Genomic DNA, 14277 nt, shown 5'->3' on the forward strand with positions numbered 1-14277 from the left:
CCTTTGTGTCCCTTGTATATTCCTCTATAAAATCGGTCCATTTAGGGACAAGCTGTGCATGCTAAGTCACTTCAGTCATATCCAACTCTTTGCAGCCCTGTGGACCATAGCTGCTAGTCCATAAATAATAGGAAGACTTTTAAACAAACAAAAACAAAACTCTAACACAGGGATTTCACCAACCTTAAAAGATAAGCAAAAAATTAATTTGGCAAATAGGAAGGAAGAGGAGGGTGTCAGTGAGCCATTAAGGGCCATGCTTTGGCAATGATGCTGGTTCTCTAGTCATTGAAAGCATTTACTGCTGAGGGTGTATGTTAAGAAAGCTCAAGATATAATAAGTCCCAAATAAAGGCATTGACATTCATATTACAGGAGGATTTTTTGGCCACTGTAAACTGTGCTTTGAAGAGATTTTAAAAAATCAAATTCTCTTCTATACATAAAACTATAGATCCAGACATTCAACCTTTTATTGCATAAAGCAAAATATGCTTGTACAGAGACTAGAGTTATGTTACTATTGTTAATACCTCAACTAATACTGTCTTAATGGACTGTGAAACCAATCCAAAAAAGTTTTTACAAATAAATGACTTGACGTTTGTTGACTTCCATTTCTACTAGTGCCTGAAACAATTAAGGTAAGCAATATTTATCAGTTTATAAAAGATTTCTGAAATTCAGTATTTGAATTAAAATTATGTTGATAGGGTTTGCTATAGACTAATGTCTTCTAGGAAGCTTGAGTATTAGACAGTTCTAGACAACATTGTGAAGTATCTTAAGCTTGGATACTGCCACATTGAAAGTTCCTGAAAGCCTTAGGAAGGTGCTTAAGTATCAGTTTTACTGTCAGTGGTTTTCAGTCACTGCTATTCTTTAAGTAGTATTTACTGCTAAGGTCAGAGTTAGGGTTTTGAGTTACGGTTTGTCATGGGTTGTTTTTCTTTTTTTTTTTGGTTGCCTCAGGTCTTAGTCATGATGCACAGGCTCTCAAATTGTGGCGTGCGGGCTTAATTGCCCTAGTTGTGGAATCTTCCCCAACCAGGGATCAAACCCACGTTCCCTACATTGGCAGGTGGAGTCTTAACCACTGAACCACTAAGGGTTATTTGGCTAACCCTACATGTGTAGCCAAGACATATTTGCATCAAAAATATTTTGGCCTAAAATTTTCTGGTAACTAGACTAAGGTCTACAAACTATTTAAAAGTATTAAAGATGACAATTTAGGTAATCCAAACAAACTTTTATTCAACACTTCATGAAGAAGGCAGTGGTTCCGAGAACAACAAAATGGGATGGAAGGCAGGAAGTTTTATGGGGTAAAGAACCAGAAAATTAGTACAGAGTCCAGAAATTGCTTGGCATTTGGTGATTGGCTGACTGGATTTATGGCATGTCTGGTCAAGTAGAGCATTTACTGGGAAATGAAAGTTATTAAGTTTTGGTTTGTGTACGTAGCACCCTCACCAGAAGTGGCTTGATGTTGGGCCTAGAATAGGCCTGGTACCACCTTTGGATCATTCTCTTGACCAGTTGAGAGTTTCAATTAAAAATATCAGTCCTAGTATGATTTTCAGTTACTATTTCCACTTTGGGTCTTAGTGTAATGTTCAGAAGAGCTATCAGGCTTGTATTCTTGGAACTGGTTCTGTTCTGTTCTCTTTGGTCGTTTTGGTCAGAGAGTCGTTAGCTGGTCAGTGGCTACCCCACACGCTGTGTACCCACTTTAGTGAGTACACAGCCTAGTAGGGAGGCAAAGATTATTAGCATCAAAATAATACCCATGGTTTGGAAAGTACTCCTGAACCAGGGTTTCCATGTCCAAAACTAACTAGAATCAAATAAGTCAAGAAATATGGATGTGAGGGATACTTCTTAAAGCCAGTTGGTCTATTTATTTGTTTCATATAATTGGTCTATACTTCTCCAGAAGTATTTATCCAGTGAGCTTGTTCCAAAGACACTGAGGCATTGGAAAACAGGGGGGAAGTTTATCATGGGCAAAAATAACTAACTACAGGATCACCAGCATCACCACAGATCTAATGGTTGGAAGTTGGATTATGTTCAATTTGAAATGGCCTGAGGTATATGAGTAATAGCACTCTTGGGAGAAAGCAGTCTGCCTTGATGTGGGCTACTTCTCCTCCTCCTCAGTTTTTGAGGTCTTCCATGTTTACACAGTTGTAAAATAAGGACAAAAACTTTGACACTTTAACAGCAGTGTCGGTGGTCAAGAGTACTTGATAGGGTACTTTGCATGAATCTCATTTTTGTAAAAGAATCAGTAAAATAACAACTGTCTATATAAATGACAAGACTTTAAAATACTAAAGAGAGCTGACGAGTTCAGTTATGGAACTGACAAGAAAATGTGGTTATTTCTATGAGCTACAAATAGATATCTAACATTTTAAGATAATAACTGGAATTATGACTGATACCATTGTACTAGAATGTCAGATTATCGGAAATTTAATATAATTTCTTGATAACATATTAATAACATGCCTGCACAAATAACCTAACAGAATTAAATATCACTTCTTATCTGATAATGCTTTTGCAATAATTTCTGGAAGTATATTCTTCCTCGCAGGAAATTTTTCAGCATGACACAAAACATGTTCCAAATATCTTTTGGTTTTTCTGTAAAAGTAAGTCTATGCTCAGTAATTAATATTTCAGAATTTTCTCTTACTTGGAAATGATTCAATAAATATCCATCATTTAATCTTAGTATGACTTTAAGGTTTCAAGTACCAAAAATATTTTGGAAACAATTTTTAAGTAGATATACCATAAAACATGATTATTTTTGAAAAGCTCCTTTATAAACTTATTCATGTTTGTTAACAATTATGTTTGGATTACTCATGAAAATTTCATGAGACTTTAAACTGCTATTATCTTCATCTAATTTCTGACAAATTCTGTAAAAGAAATAACATGAACTTATTTGACTTTTAGTAAGCCTGGTAGTTAGTCACTAAGTCATGTCTGACTCTTGCATGTCCACTAACTGTAGCCTGCCAGGCTCCTCTGTGCATGGGAATCTCCAGGCAAGAATACTGGAGTGGGTTGCCATTTCCTTCTCCAGGGGATCTTCCCAACCCAGGAAATAGAACCCAGGTCTTATGCATTGCAGGCAGATTCTTTACCAACTGAGCTACGAGGGAAGCCATTTAAAGACGTGTCTATTTTAATTAAACTGACAAGACTTAAACTACTTTTTTTTAACCAAAGATTATCCTAGATCACATGAACTTGAAAAATATTTGGCTTAGTTTCTATATTTCTGAGCGTTTACTTGATTTATATAAACTTCTATTTGTCTTTAAGTCAGTTTAATGGAGCTCTTCACAAATTTTGGCCACACCATCCAGAAGAACAAAGTCAAACATCTGTGACATACTGATCTTACAGCTTGTTTTACAATTTTAGCCACGAGATGGGTATGATCATTCAAAACTCACTAGTTCATAAAAACAGTTGGATCCAAATTGTGTTTCTGGCAGATGGAATGAATTAAGGTTACTTGCACAGATAGTTTAAACTTTTTTACTAGTATTTGTGAAGAAGACTTAAGATTTTTTTCATTTGCCTAGTTTCCAAATACTGCCCACCCCCCTTTTTTTTTTTTGTAAAAAATTTCCTCCCTGAAGTTTGCATTCCAAAGAGACAAACCTCAGTTCCTAGCAAAGACACTCAAACATCTCACAGGCATCAACAAAGAATGCAGCTTCCTCCGAGAAAGATGTTACCTGGAGCCTGCATTTTTACAGTACCTACAAGTCTTGGGGCGTCCCTAGAGGCTCAGCTGGTAAAGAATCCGTCTGCAATGCGGGAGACCTGGGTTCAATCCTGGGTGGGGAAGATCCCCTGGAGAAGAGAAAGGCTACCCACTCCAGTATTCTGGCCTGGAGAATTCCATGGACTAAGGATCAGACATGACTGAGCGATTTTCACTTTTCACTTTCACAAACCTTGTGAGATAGGGGAGAGGTTCTGATTAGTAAAAAGGATAGGTGAACTTTTTCTGGTCTTAGAGACTCAATTTGTGAAACAGGAAATAGGATTGGATTACAGGATTACAACCTGAAAGATACCAAGGGGACCGTCCACCCAACACCAAATTTCAGACTGGACAGTGACTGTTCCTGGCTGTACTGAACAAACACCAAGAGCTACTACCCTCCCTAGATACAGAGTCACTCCCAAAGAGAGCCAAAAGAAAGAAGTACTTGGACAGTTTCTGGAGAAGCTGGCAACAGCTGGTAAGCTGCAAATGGGATGCAACCCACATTTCTGTCCAACCATATTTTGTGGCCTGATAGTTGAACTGCCTCCATACACAAGAACAAACAACCCCCAGGTGTCAGCAGGCAGAAAGGCCAGCCAGTTCTCAGGACACAAGAAGGCAATAGCTATTCCTGGGAGAGAAAGGATCAATAACCAATGAGTTCCCCAAACCAGATTCCCAAGAGTCTTCATTTGGAAAGGGAAGGACGTGAAATTTCTCTCTGGACCAGAAACTCCAGGGACCAGCAAGAGCTGACTTTGGTAAGAATTCTCACTTTTGGCTAGCTTATGTGGGTTTTCCCAGGATCCCGATCTACAGATTCCAGTGAGCAGAAGTTACAGTAAAGAGTGTAAATTCTGGCCTACTAGGATTTTACAAGGTTTTCCATTTGTTTTAGTTTCCCCTTGGCTGTTTAAGGGAATAACTGTTAAGAGTTTATCAGAAAATCCCTCAGAGTCCCATTCACCCTGGAAGGCCCCGCCTTTGAGGATAGATAAGGGGGTATTCAAGTTCAGGAGGAGGGGGTTTTATTATCTTAGTTATCTGGCCTTGGAGCTGTTGCAGTTTTAAAACCAACTTGATGAATGTTTTTGGTCTGGTCTCTTCAAAGTGGAAAGGCAGTTCAGTTAGGATTAGGAGACAGTATTCAGGTAAAGAAAAATAGTTGTTGGAGCCACATTTGTCTTGTTTTCTCAGATTTTTCAATAGCCTTTAGCGTTGAATCTTTCAATGAAGCTGTTTTGGAATTTTGCAGCATTTTGGAGTCTTCTGCATAGCAATTAAAATATATCCCATGCTGGTTGATTTGGGAACATTTTCACAGGTGGTTCTTAAATAAACAGTGTGTCTAACTGGAATGTCCCTGATGATGGCCATGGCAATGCTAGGTTGTCTTAGATTTTTGCCATTTCTGTAGATGTCTGCAGTTTCCAGGACCACAATTATTATGACAGAATAAGCAGGTGTGCCAGAAGGCGGACTGCTCAGTTTTTTGAAACTCAAGGATCTCAAGGAGTCTTAGGTAATAAGCCTTGGGTCTTTGGGAACCAAATTACTCCTTAAGAGGGATGTACTCTGCTAGGCTGGGGATCTGGTGGTATTTTACAGTGTACTTTGTTGCACAGAATTTTAATTGAGGTTGTCAGGTGGCCCAGTGTCAATCTAACTCAGTCCATGACCATCTTAGCACATGAGTCTTAGGTTTTAATCTTTCAAGTGTTTGATCCATGCTTACCAGTTTTACATCTTTGGATTCAAGATTCCCCTTAGCAATTGATCTATTTAATCTTTAAATGAGAAGATTTCTTTATAAAAGCAGCAGTCGCCCTAATGACTTTTAATAGTATGACTTGTGCTACTTAGAGGATGATCTGCCATTAGTTCAAACAGTTGTAATTTCTTATTTTCCAAGTCTCCCCACACTTTTTGCTGTGGCGTTCTCTTTATGCATTACCTAACTGCTGCCACCCATTGTGGGTTCCCAATATAAGCTGTCTTGGAACTTTTCTTGGAAATAAGTATACACACACATATTTCTTTTTCCCCTTACATAAAGTTTGTTTGGATCAGAACTGTGTACAAGGGGTCAGAGCTCAAATCCCTAAGTGGCTTGCCCTTGGTTATGATGAGAAAAACAACGTCAAGGGTTCAGTGGGCTCTTTGCCTATGCATCTTGTCCCACAGGCCATTGGAAGTCAGCTTGGGATTCCATCCTCCCCGTCAAAAGACGATTTAGGCAATCCAAACAAACTTTAACACTTGAAGCAGGCACTCTCCACTTGCAGGGGCCCAAAATACTGCAAAGGGAAGCTGAAGACAGGAGGATAATGAATAAGGAGGTGAGTAGAGAGCCACATTTGGCTTGGTGTCTGGCCAACTGGCTGTACTGTGTTTCTGGTCAAGCAGACCATTTACAGGGACATGCAGGTTATTTAAGTTTTGGTTTGCTGACATGGCACCTGGGCAGGAGTGGCTCCATCTTGAGCCTTCAAACTTACTTCAAAAAAACCACTATGGCCTGTTAGCCAAATTCAGCCTATGACCTCCTTTTATTACAGCCTGAGAGCTAATAATGTTAACATTTTTAAAGGCTGGCGAGGGCTGTTGACAGAGACCATATGTAGCTCAGAATCTGAAATGTTTATTCTCTGGCCCTTTATAGACATTTTCCTGACTTTAAGCCATTTGTGCCTATAGTTCAAATAGGAATGATTTGCATACACATAGTTCGCCAGTCCAGGGACACTTCATCATTGTAGCAACAAATTCTATTTTTTTTCCCATTGCAAAATGGGGGTGGAAGGAGTAGGGGAGTCAAGTCATTGGGTATGGATTCCTCTTTTAAGAAGTCTACCGTAAATCCAAAGAGCAACAAAAGACTAAATGTAATAACGTGGGTGTTTTTCTTCCACAGCATACCTGTCTGCACAGGTATGATATGCATGCACATGGTTGTTCTCCAAAGGGCATATAATTACATCATGTAGAAAAGCTTGCTATACTGTAATGAAATTAGAGTCAAAATAGAATGGGAAAAAGTTTATTCCCAGCTACTTTGGTTATTTTATACACAAGATTGCAATGAATTTAAGTACATTCTTTTATGAATAAGTAATTTTCATTATAAAGTATGGAGGTCACAATTTAAGTATGCTAATTATAATTGAATTTGATGACTTCTATTTTGAAAGGCTTAATGATACCACCTCAAACTCATGTCTTAGCTACAAAATTTTAATACAGCTTTTGCTGTATACCTCATGGGAGAATATCAAGTATAGGTTTTGTCTGATACTTATTACTTATTCATATAAATATGAACAGACTTGATGCCAAGCAATGAAAGCCAGCTTCTCCCTCCCCATCTCTCCTAGATATCCCTCACCAACCTTAATGTATATTTTATGAAACTTCTGTATTGATCTCTTCCCTAAGAGACTATATATACAGATAACTTATTTCATCCTCTTGTTTTTCAAACATACATGATCAATTTCTTAACTACCAAGTAGTATACCAAAATTAAACCAGGTGTTTTTAAATGTGCCACAGCTCTTTGTGAAGGTGAAAATACATTTTTCTTCTTTGGTAGACATAGATTTGCAGATCTTCATTTAATTTGCTGGAGAAAGAATAGATAATACATTTAATTTTTTTGAAGTCTTCACATTCAGCTATCTGGCAGTGAAAACTAGTAACAGGAGGTTCTTTAATAAAGAATTAAAGGTCTAACATTTTTACCTGTGTACCTGACAATGCAATAGTCCTTTTATAATTCAATTACAGATATAATTCAGGGGGAAAAAATCACATTATACTTACTTTTTCTTTTTTTAATTCTTTACTAGGTCCATCAAAATAAGTTTTTAAAGTAATTCTAAAGTGGAATTACTACTATTAACTATTGGCCAGGTTGGTTCATTCAAATTATTTGGGATCCTGTTGAAAGGTAAAATTTAGGGCATGTTTTAAACATTTTTAGAAGTTTTACTGTATCAGTTAATAGATAGTTTCATATGTTAAGTGCTCACAACACTGAGATACAGACATACACCTTTTGAGATTTGCCTGAAGACATACAGCCATTGAGTAGCAGAGCCATCAAGGGCTATATTCCCACACAAATATATTTATTGGATCTGCATATGAAAGTTGTAGGAACTGATATTAAGTCTTATAAACAGACATGTAAAATAATTTCATTTCAATCAACAGAAAAGGGAATGGTTTTTGTCAGTGGCTCATATGACTTGACCCCACTCCAGTACTCTTGCCTGGAAAGTCCCATGGACAGAGGAGCCTGGTGGGCTGCAGTCCATGGGGTCACTAAGAGTCCGGCACGACTAAGCGACTTCACTTTCACTTTCATGTGCTGGAGAAGGAAATGGCAACCCACTCCAGTGTTCTTGCCTGGAGAATCCCAGGGACAGAGGAGCCTGATGGGCTGCCGTCTGTGGGGTCGCACAGAGTCGGACACGACTGAAGCGACTTAGCAGCAGCATATGACTTGAATCGGAAATCCATAAAGCACGTGAGATGATGAGCCAGATTTCATTTTATACATATTATTGCTACTTTAAAAAACCACCATAGAAAATTAGCATAAGATTTAGCACCACTTAATTTTGCAATCTAGTTTAAATTCCAGTCCCTCTGTATTTAGCATGTTCCTTTATACAAGTTACTTAACTTTCCCTTACCTTACTTTCCTCAACTGTGTGAAGAGTGTGATAATCCTATTATTTAAGATTAAAAGGAATCATCTGAATCACCTAATACAATCCCTGGTTTTAAGGATTCAGTGATTAGGTCACCTTTCCAAGTAAGGAACCTAAACAAAGCCGTAAATTTCTAATTACTTAGCAAGTAATCTAATCTGTGATTAAAATGCATATTTCCTTAAAGATTAAAAGTTAAAGGGAAAACAATAACACATCTTGAATCTAGGACAAGAAAAAATTGACACTAGCGTGTTGTGCTTTCCCCCTCTTTACTCAGTAGTGTTTTCCAACTACTCAGACAACAAAACACATCTGTACCAGGACAAATAATTAACATGTGCCCATGATTCACTATAAATAGCATATGGGAGAGAGGGCAGGCTGCATTCAGCCAAACAAGCACGATGATTTCAGAGTCCCATTTAGATGGGGCAGCTCAGATCCACCAAACTATAGTTAACTCTCAAACAGCATGGGGTTGAATTGTGCAGGTCCACTTTTACGTGGATTTTTTTCCAACTGTAAATATTCTAGTACTGTATGATCTGTAGTACATGGTTGGTCGAATCTGCAGATGTGAGGAACTGTGGACACTGAAGACTAAGTTTTTAATACTGCAGGCTTTGACAGCCTGGAAGGTTGGTGTCCTGACCCCTGTTCAGGAGTCAACTGTATATACTAACCTCAGCTGTTCTCCCCATTTCCCATGTGTGCGTGTACACACATGCCCTTGCCTGCCAGCAATAAGCTTTGTATTTAAGGCAGGGAAACAGCCAACCGTAAGGGCAGAGGGCTAGGACAAGCTGTCCCTAATACAACTTTGCCCCCAGGAGCACACATTATACTTCTTTTTATGTACTTTGTGTCTGACTGCCAGTATTGGATGGCAGCTGGTGCAATGTGGAAGTTTTTGCCTCCACTCTTACCATGGGCAGTTGAAAAAACTGGGGGGAAGATAGCGGGACCAAAAGGAAAGACTCTGTGATCCTACAGGCAATGCAAACAGCTGTTTCTGACCCTATGGCCACGTTTAGCTCTGCAGCACTGCTTCTATACAGAAGAAAAGTGGAAAGGGTAGAATGCTGAAGTATCAGTAATACTCATTTAGTCCCAGTTCAAGCTTTACAGGAAGCAAAGGTTTGAAGTGAATAATCAGTATACTGCTCAAAGTTACATGGAAGAGCACTGGATACCCAGTTTTTCTACTGGAACCTGCTAAACAAATGTACCCTTGTGTGAGCACAGGCTTGGACATTATCACCTCTACTTAAAAGAATTTTCCTACTCCAAGCGCATTTCCTTTTGTCAAAAGGAGACTACTTAGATTCCCACATCACTTACCTGTAGGGCCCGTCCTTTGGTCTCAATGGGGAGAGTAAATGCAGAAATGGCACACACCACACAGACAGACGCGAAGAGACACAAGGCCCCCAGGAACGATGCGCTCATAAGAACCTGCAAAGCACAAGGAATGACTCAATATACTGCACCCCAGTCACGTTTCCACTGATCTTCATGCCAAAGGGAAAATAAGGATTCAACCCACCAAATACATAAATGAAAGGCTTTGCAGCCATTCTACAAATTGTGCAATTCTGACATCCTAGATCTAGTATTTATTTGGGCCAAGCTTTTGTAGACATTTTGTGCAACTCTTCCAGAAGCTGGGAGTGATGTTAACATGCACCGGCCAGGTCAGACTTCTCCCTGCACCAACCCCTTGGGTATCACTGGGCAAACCAATACCTGGGGAAGATGAGAGCTGCCTGTTTTCCTACCCCTTCTCATACTAATTCAGCTTGCTTAACCAGTAACCGTCTCCTTTCCTGCAATACCTCCCTCTGCTAAAAGTCAACTTGCCGTCTTCAGTTCTGACAGGATGAACCAGGAGGAAGTCTTTTGGGACTAGATGTAGTGTCTAGGTCCTGCCTTTTGATTTCTTCTGTGATTGGTTGGTTATTCAGCAGCGTGTTGTTCAGCCTCCATGTGTTTTATAGAAGAATCCCAACCAATAAATGTAGAAGAAATGACAGAAAGTCATTATATAACCACCACACTAAGAATTGATTCAGGTAAAAATCATCAATGGGTGCTAAAAGTAGAGAGTAAAAATATGAAAAGATGAGGGTCTAATGTTGAGCAATAAGAATTCTCAATAATAAATTGCAGAGGTGGGGGTACCATGGATTCAGAAAGAGCAGCAAAGATGCAGGAGAAAGACTGCAAGGTGATGGGTGCCATGGGAAGGTGAGAGCACGAGGACATGGCCATCAGAATCCATGAAAGGGAGCCGTCCCGCGAGATGGATGGTTAAAATGACAATTGTATTTGGAGATGTGGAACCAGAGAGACCGTAGCAAGAAGCATTTTGGTGGAGTCAGGATGGTTGCAGCCAGGTTGGGACAGGAGGACTGAGTAGGGGAAAGAAATGAATACAGTGAAGAGAAAGAACTCTCTTAAGTAGTGTGGCTGGAGAGAAGAGGAAATGGAGTTTTACAGTCTGCAAGCTATGGAATCTTAACATGCTGACCAAAAGATTCAATATGCAGGGATAGATTGGAATCATGACATGTATAATGATAAACCTGAAAAACTCATGAGAATCAAATGGAAACCCACTGGAAGGGGTTCAGTAAGCTGTTTGAAAATCCATAGACAAAAAACTTAACTGCCTCTCTACAATTAACTAATTAAAATGTTAGACTAGAAGTTATAATGAAAAAATCATCTATTTGCAATAATAATGAAAAGCCTTAAAATGCCTAAGAATAAACATAAGATGTACAAGATCTATTTGAAGAAAACAATAAAATCCCAGCAAGGAACATGGAATAAATGGAGAGAAAAACCTTGTTTTTACATGGGAAGGCAACATTAAGAGAAAAAAGTCAAATTTTCCTAAATGAACTGATACATTTAATGAATTAACAATTAGAATCTTAATAGGATTTGGGCTGACAAGGGAGGCACATTGCAAATAAATGATTCTAAAGGTTATTTGAGAAAGAATAGCAGTGAGGTGGGGCATACACATCCAGATTTGAAAATATACTATAAACCCCATCTGACTAATGAAAAGAATATGACAGTGATGAAACCAGACAGATCAATGGACTAAAATAGCAAAGCTAGAAATAGACCAAGTAATTGTGGGAATATAAGCAGACAGTTCTAATCCATGAGTAAAAAACAGGGTATTCAATAAATAGTGTAGGGACAACTGGGCTGCCATTCAGGAAATCATAAAGTTGTTTCCTGCATTGACCTCACACTTTGATACTATAATGGCCTGAAAGAGGGCATATCAGAGCAGGGATTTCTGGGTTAGAATCTGGGATGCATATCACTTTGTGAAAATGAAGTTGTAGACTTAATGATTTGAACACTTTTACATGCATGTTATGGGGGCTTCAAAGATGGCTCAGTGGTAAAGAATCTGCCTGCCAATGCAGGAGACACAGGTTCCATCCCTGGGTCAGGAAGATCCCCTGGAGGAGGGCATGGCAACCCACTGCAGTATTCTTGCCTGGAGAATCCCATGGACAGAGGAGCCAGGCCGCAGAGAGTCAGACACGACTGAGCACACATAAGTGTGCACACATAAGTATGTTCAGTTCAGTCGCTCAGTGTCTGACTCTTTGCCACCCCATGGACTGCAGCATGCCAGGCCTTCCTGTCCATCACCAACTCCTGGAGTTTACTCAAACTCATGCCCATTGAGGTGGTGATGCCATCCAACCATCTCATTCTCTGTCATCCCCTTCTCCTCCTGCCTTCAGTCTTTCCCAGCACCAGGGTCTTTTCCAATGAGTCAACTCTTCACATGAGGTGGCCAAACTATTGGAGTTTCAGCTTCAGCATCAGTCCTTCCAATGAATATTCAGGACTGATTTCCTTTAGGATGGACTTGTTGGGTCTCTGTGCAGTCCAACGGACTCTCAAGAGTCTTTTCCGACACCACAGTTCAAAAGCATCAATTCTTCAGTGCTCAGATTTCTTTATAGTCCAACTCTCACATCCATACATGACTATGGGATAAACCATAGCCTTGACTAGATGGACCTTTGTTGACAAAGTAATGTCTCTGGTTTTTAATATGCTGTCCAGGATGGTCATAACTTTCCTTCCAAGGAGTAAGTGCCTTTTAATTTCATGGCTGCAATCACCATCTGCAGTGATTTTGGAGCCCCAAAAAATAAAGGCAGCCACTGTTTCCAGTGTTTCTCCATCTATTTGCCATGAAGTGATGGGACCAGATGCCATGATCTTCATTTTCTGAATGTTGAGCTTTAAGCCAACTTTTTCTCTCCTCTTTCATTTTCATCAAGAGGCTCTTTAGTTCTTCTTCACTTTCTGCCATAAGGGTGCTGTCATCTGCATATCTGAGGTTATTGATATTTCTCCCGGCAATCTTGATTCCAGCTTGTGCTTCTTCCAGCCCAGCGTTTCTCATGATGTACTCTGCATATAAGTGAAATAAGCCGGGTGACAATATACAGCCTTGACATACTCCTTTTCCTATTTGGAACCAGTCTGTTGTTCCATGTCCAGTTCTAACTGTTGCTTCCTGACCTGCATAGAGATTTCTCAAGAGGCAGGTCAGGTGGTCTGGTATTCCCATCTCTTTCAGAATTTTCCACAATTTTTTGTGATCCACATAGTCAAAGGCTTTGACATAATCAATAAACCAGAAATAGATGTTTTTTCTGAAATCCTCTTGCTTTTTCAATGATCCAGCAGATCTTGGCAATCTGATCTCTGGTTCCTCTGCTTTTTCTAAAACCAGCTTGAACATCTAGAAGTTCACGTTTCACGTATTGTTATACTTCAATAAAAAGTTTAGAGACTTTCCTGGCAGTACAGAGGTTAAGACTCATGCTTTGACTGCAGGGGGCATAGGTTTGATCCCTGGTGGGGGAACTAAGATCCCATATGCCATGCAGTACAGCAAAAAAAAAAATTTTAAGCTTACACACCCTTTCTCCCAAAAAAACACAAGGCCAAAGAAAGACTGGAAGTAAAGAGATATGTATCCTTATCATTCTAATCACAGAACCCAGACACTGTAAATAAACATATTGATATATTTGACTGCCTATGAACTTTAAGTTCCTGTACAAAGAAAGGGGAGCATAAATAGGAGTGAAAGACAAACAAAAAATTGGAGGGAATATCTGCAGTATGTTAGCAAAGTAACTAAAATACTTTATAGGTATGAAGGATGGTCACAAATCAATGTTTTAAAACTGAATTTAAGACAAGGAGTGGGCAAGCTAAAGTAGACACCCAATTAAAATATGAAAGGAACATTCAGTTTCATTCCTAATTGAAGAAATATGAATTATAATAACAAAGGGATATCATTTATTGTCGGTAAGGTTGGCAAAGATGAAAAAGGTGAACAAAACCAGTTGGCAAGTATGTGAAACAGTGGGGCCTACCACTTTGGCACAATCTTCCTAAAGAGAATTTTAGCACAGTATATCAAAATGGAAAATGAGCAGACCCCCTGACCTACCAATCCAATTTCTAAGAATTATCCTAAAGAGATAATTGCATACTTGGATAAAAATGTAAGCACAAGGGTGCTTATAACTGTTGTTTATAATCGACAGATATCAAATAGTCTAGACATTTACACAGAACTGATAAAGTGATTTAAAGTAACATTTGGAGTACACATAAAATGACATTTTTCAGCATGAAAAAGGGCTTGACTTTTATTTTCATTGGCATGAAAAATGA

General features: G+C 39.1%; 1 protein-coding gene across 6 annotated transcripts in view; it reads right to left on the reverse strand.

Moving 5' to 3' along the window:
* The window catches only part of SVOPL (SVOP like), a 134673-nt gene that overhangs the window by 30833 nt on the left and 89563 nt on the right, over window positions 1-14277 (reverse strand). For 2 of the 6 annotated variants that reach the window (XM_059885576.1, NM_001192500.1), the window contains 2 exons: window positions 9874-9987; window positions 6836-7433 (listed from right to left, as the gene is read on the reverse strand). In XM_059885576.1, coding sequence (XP_059741559.1) covers window positions 7422-7433; window positions 9874-9987 — 126 coding nt within the window. In that variant the 3' untranslated portion in view covers window positions 6836-7421. Of the gene's footprint in view, window positions 1-6835; window positions 7434-9873; window positions 9988-14277 lie in introns of those variants that run through there. The other 4 variants (XM_024990678.2, XM_024990677.2, XM_059885578.1 and 1 more) reach the window with 2 other exon arrangements.

This window comes from Bos taurus, chromosome 4, assembly GCF_002263795.3.
Source record: "Bos taurus isolate L1 Dominette 01449 registration number 42190680 breed Hereford chromosome 4, ARS-UCD2.0, whole genome shotgun sequence".
Classification (NCBI taxonomy): domain Eukaryota; kingdom Metazoa; phylum Chordata; class Mammalia; order Artiodactyla; family Bovidae; genus Bos; species Bos taurus.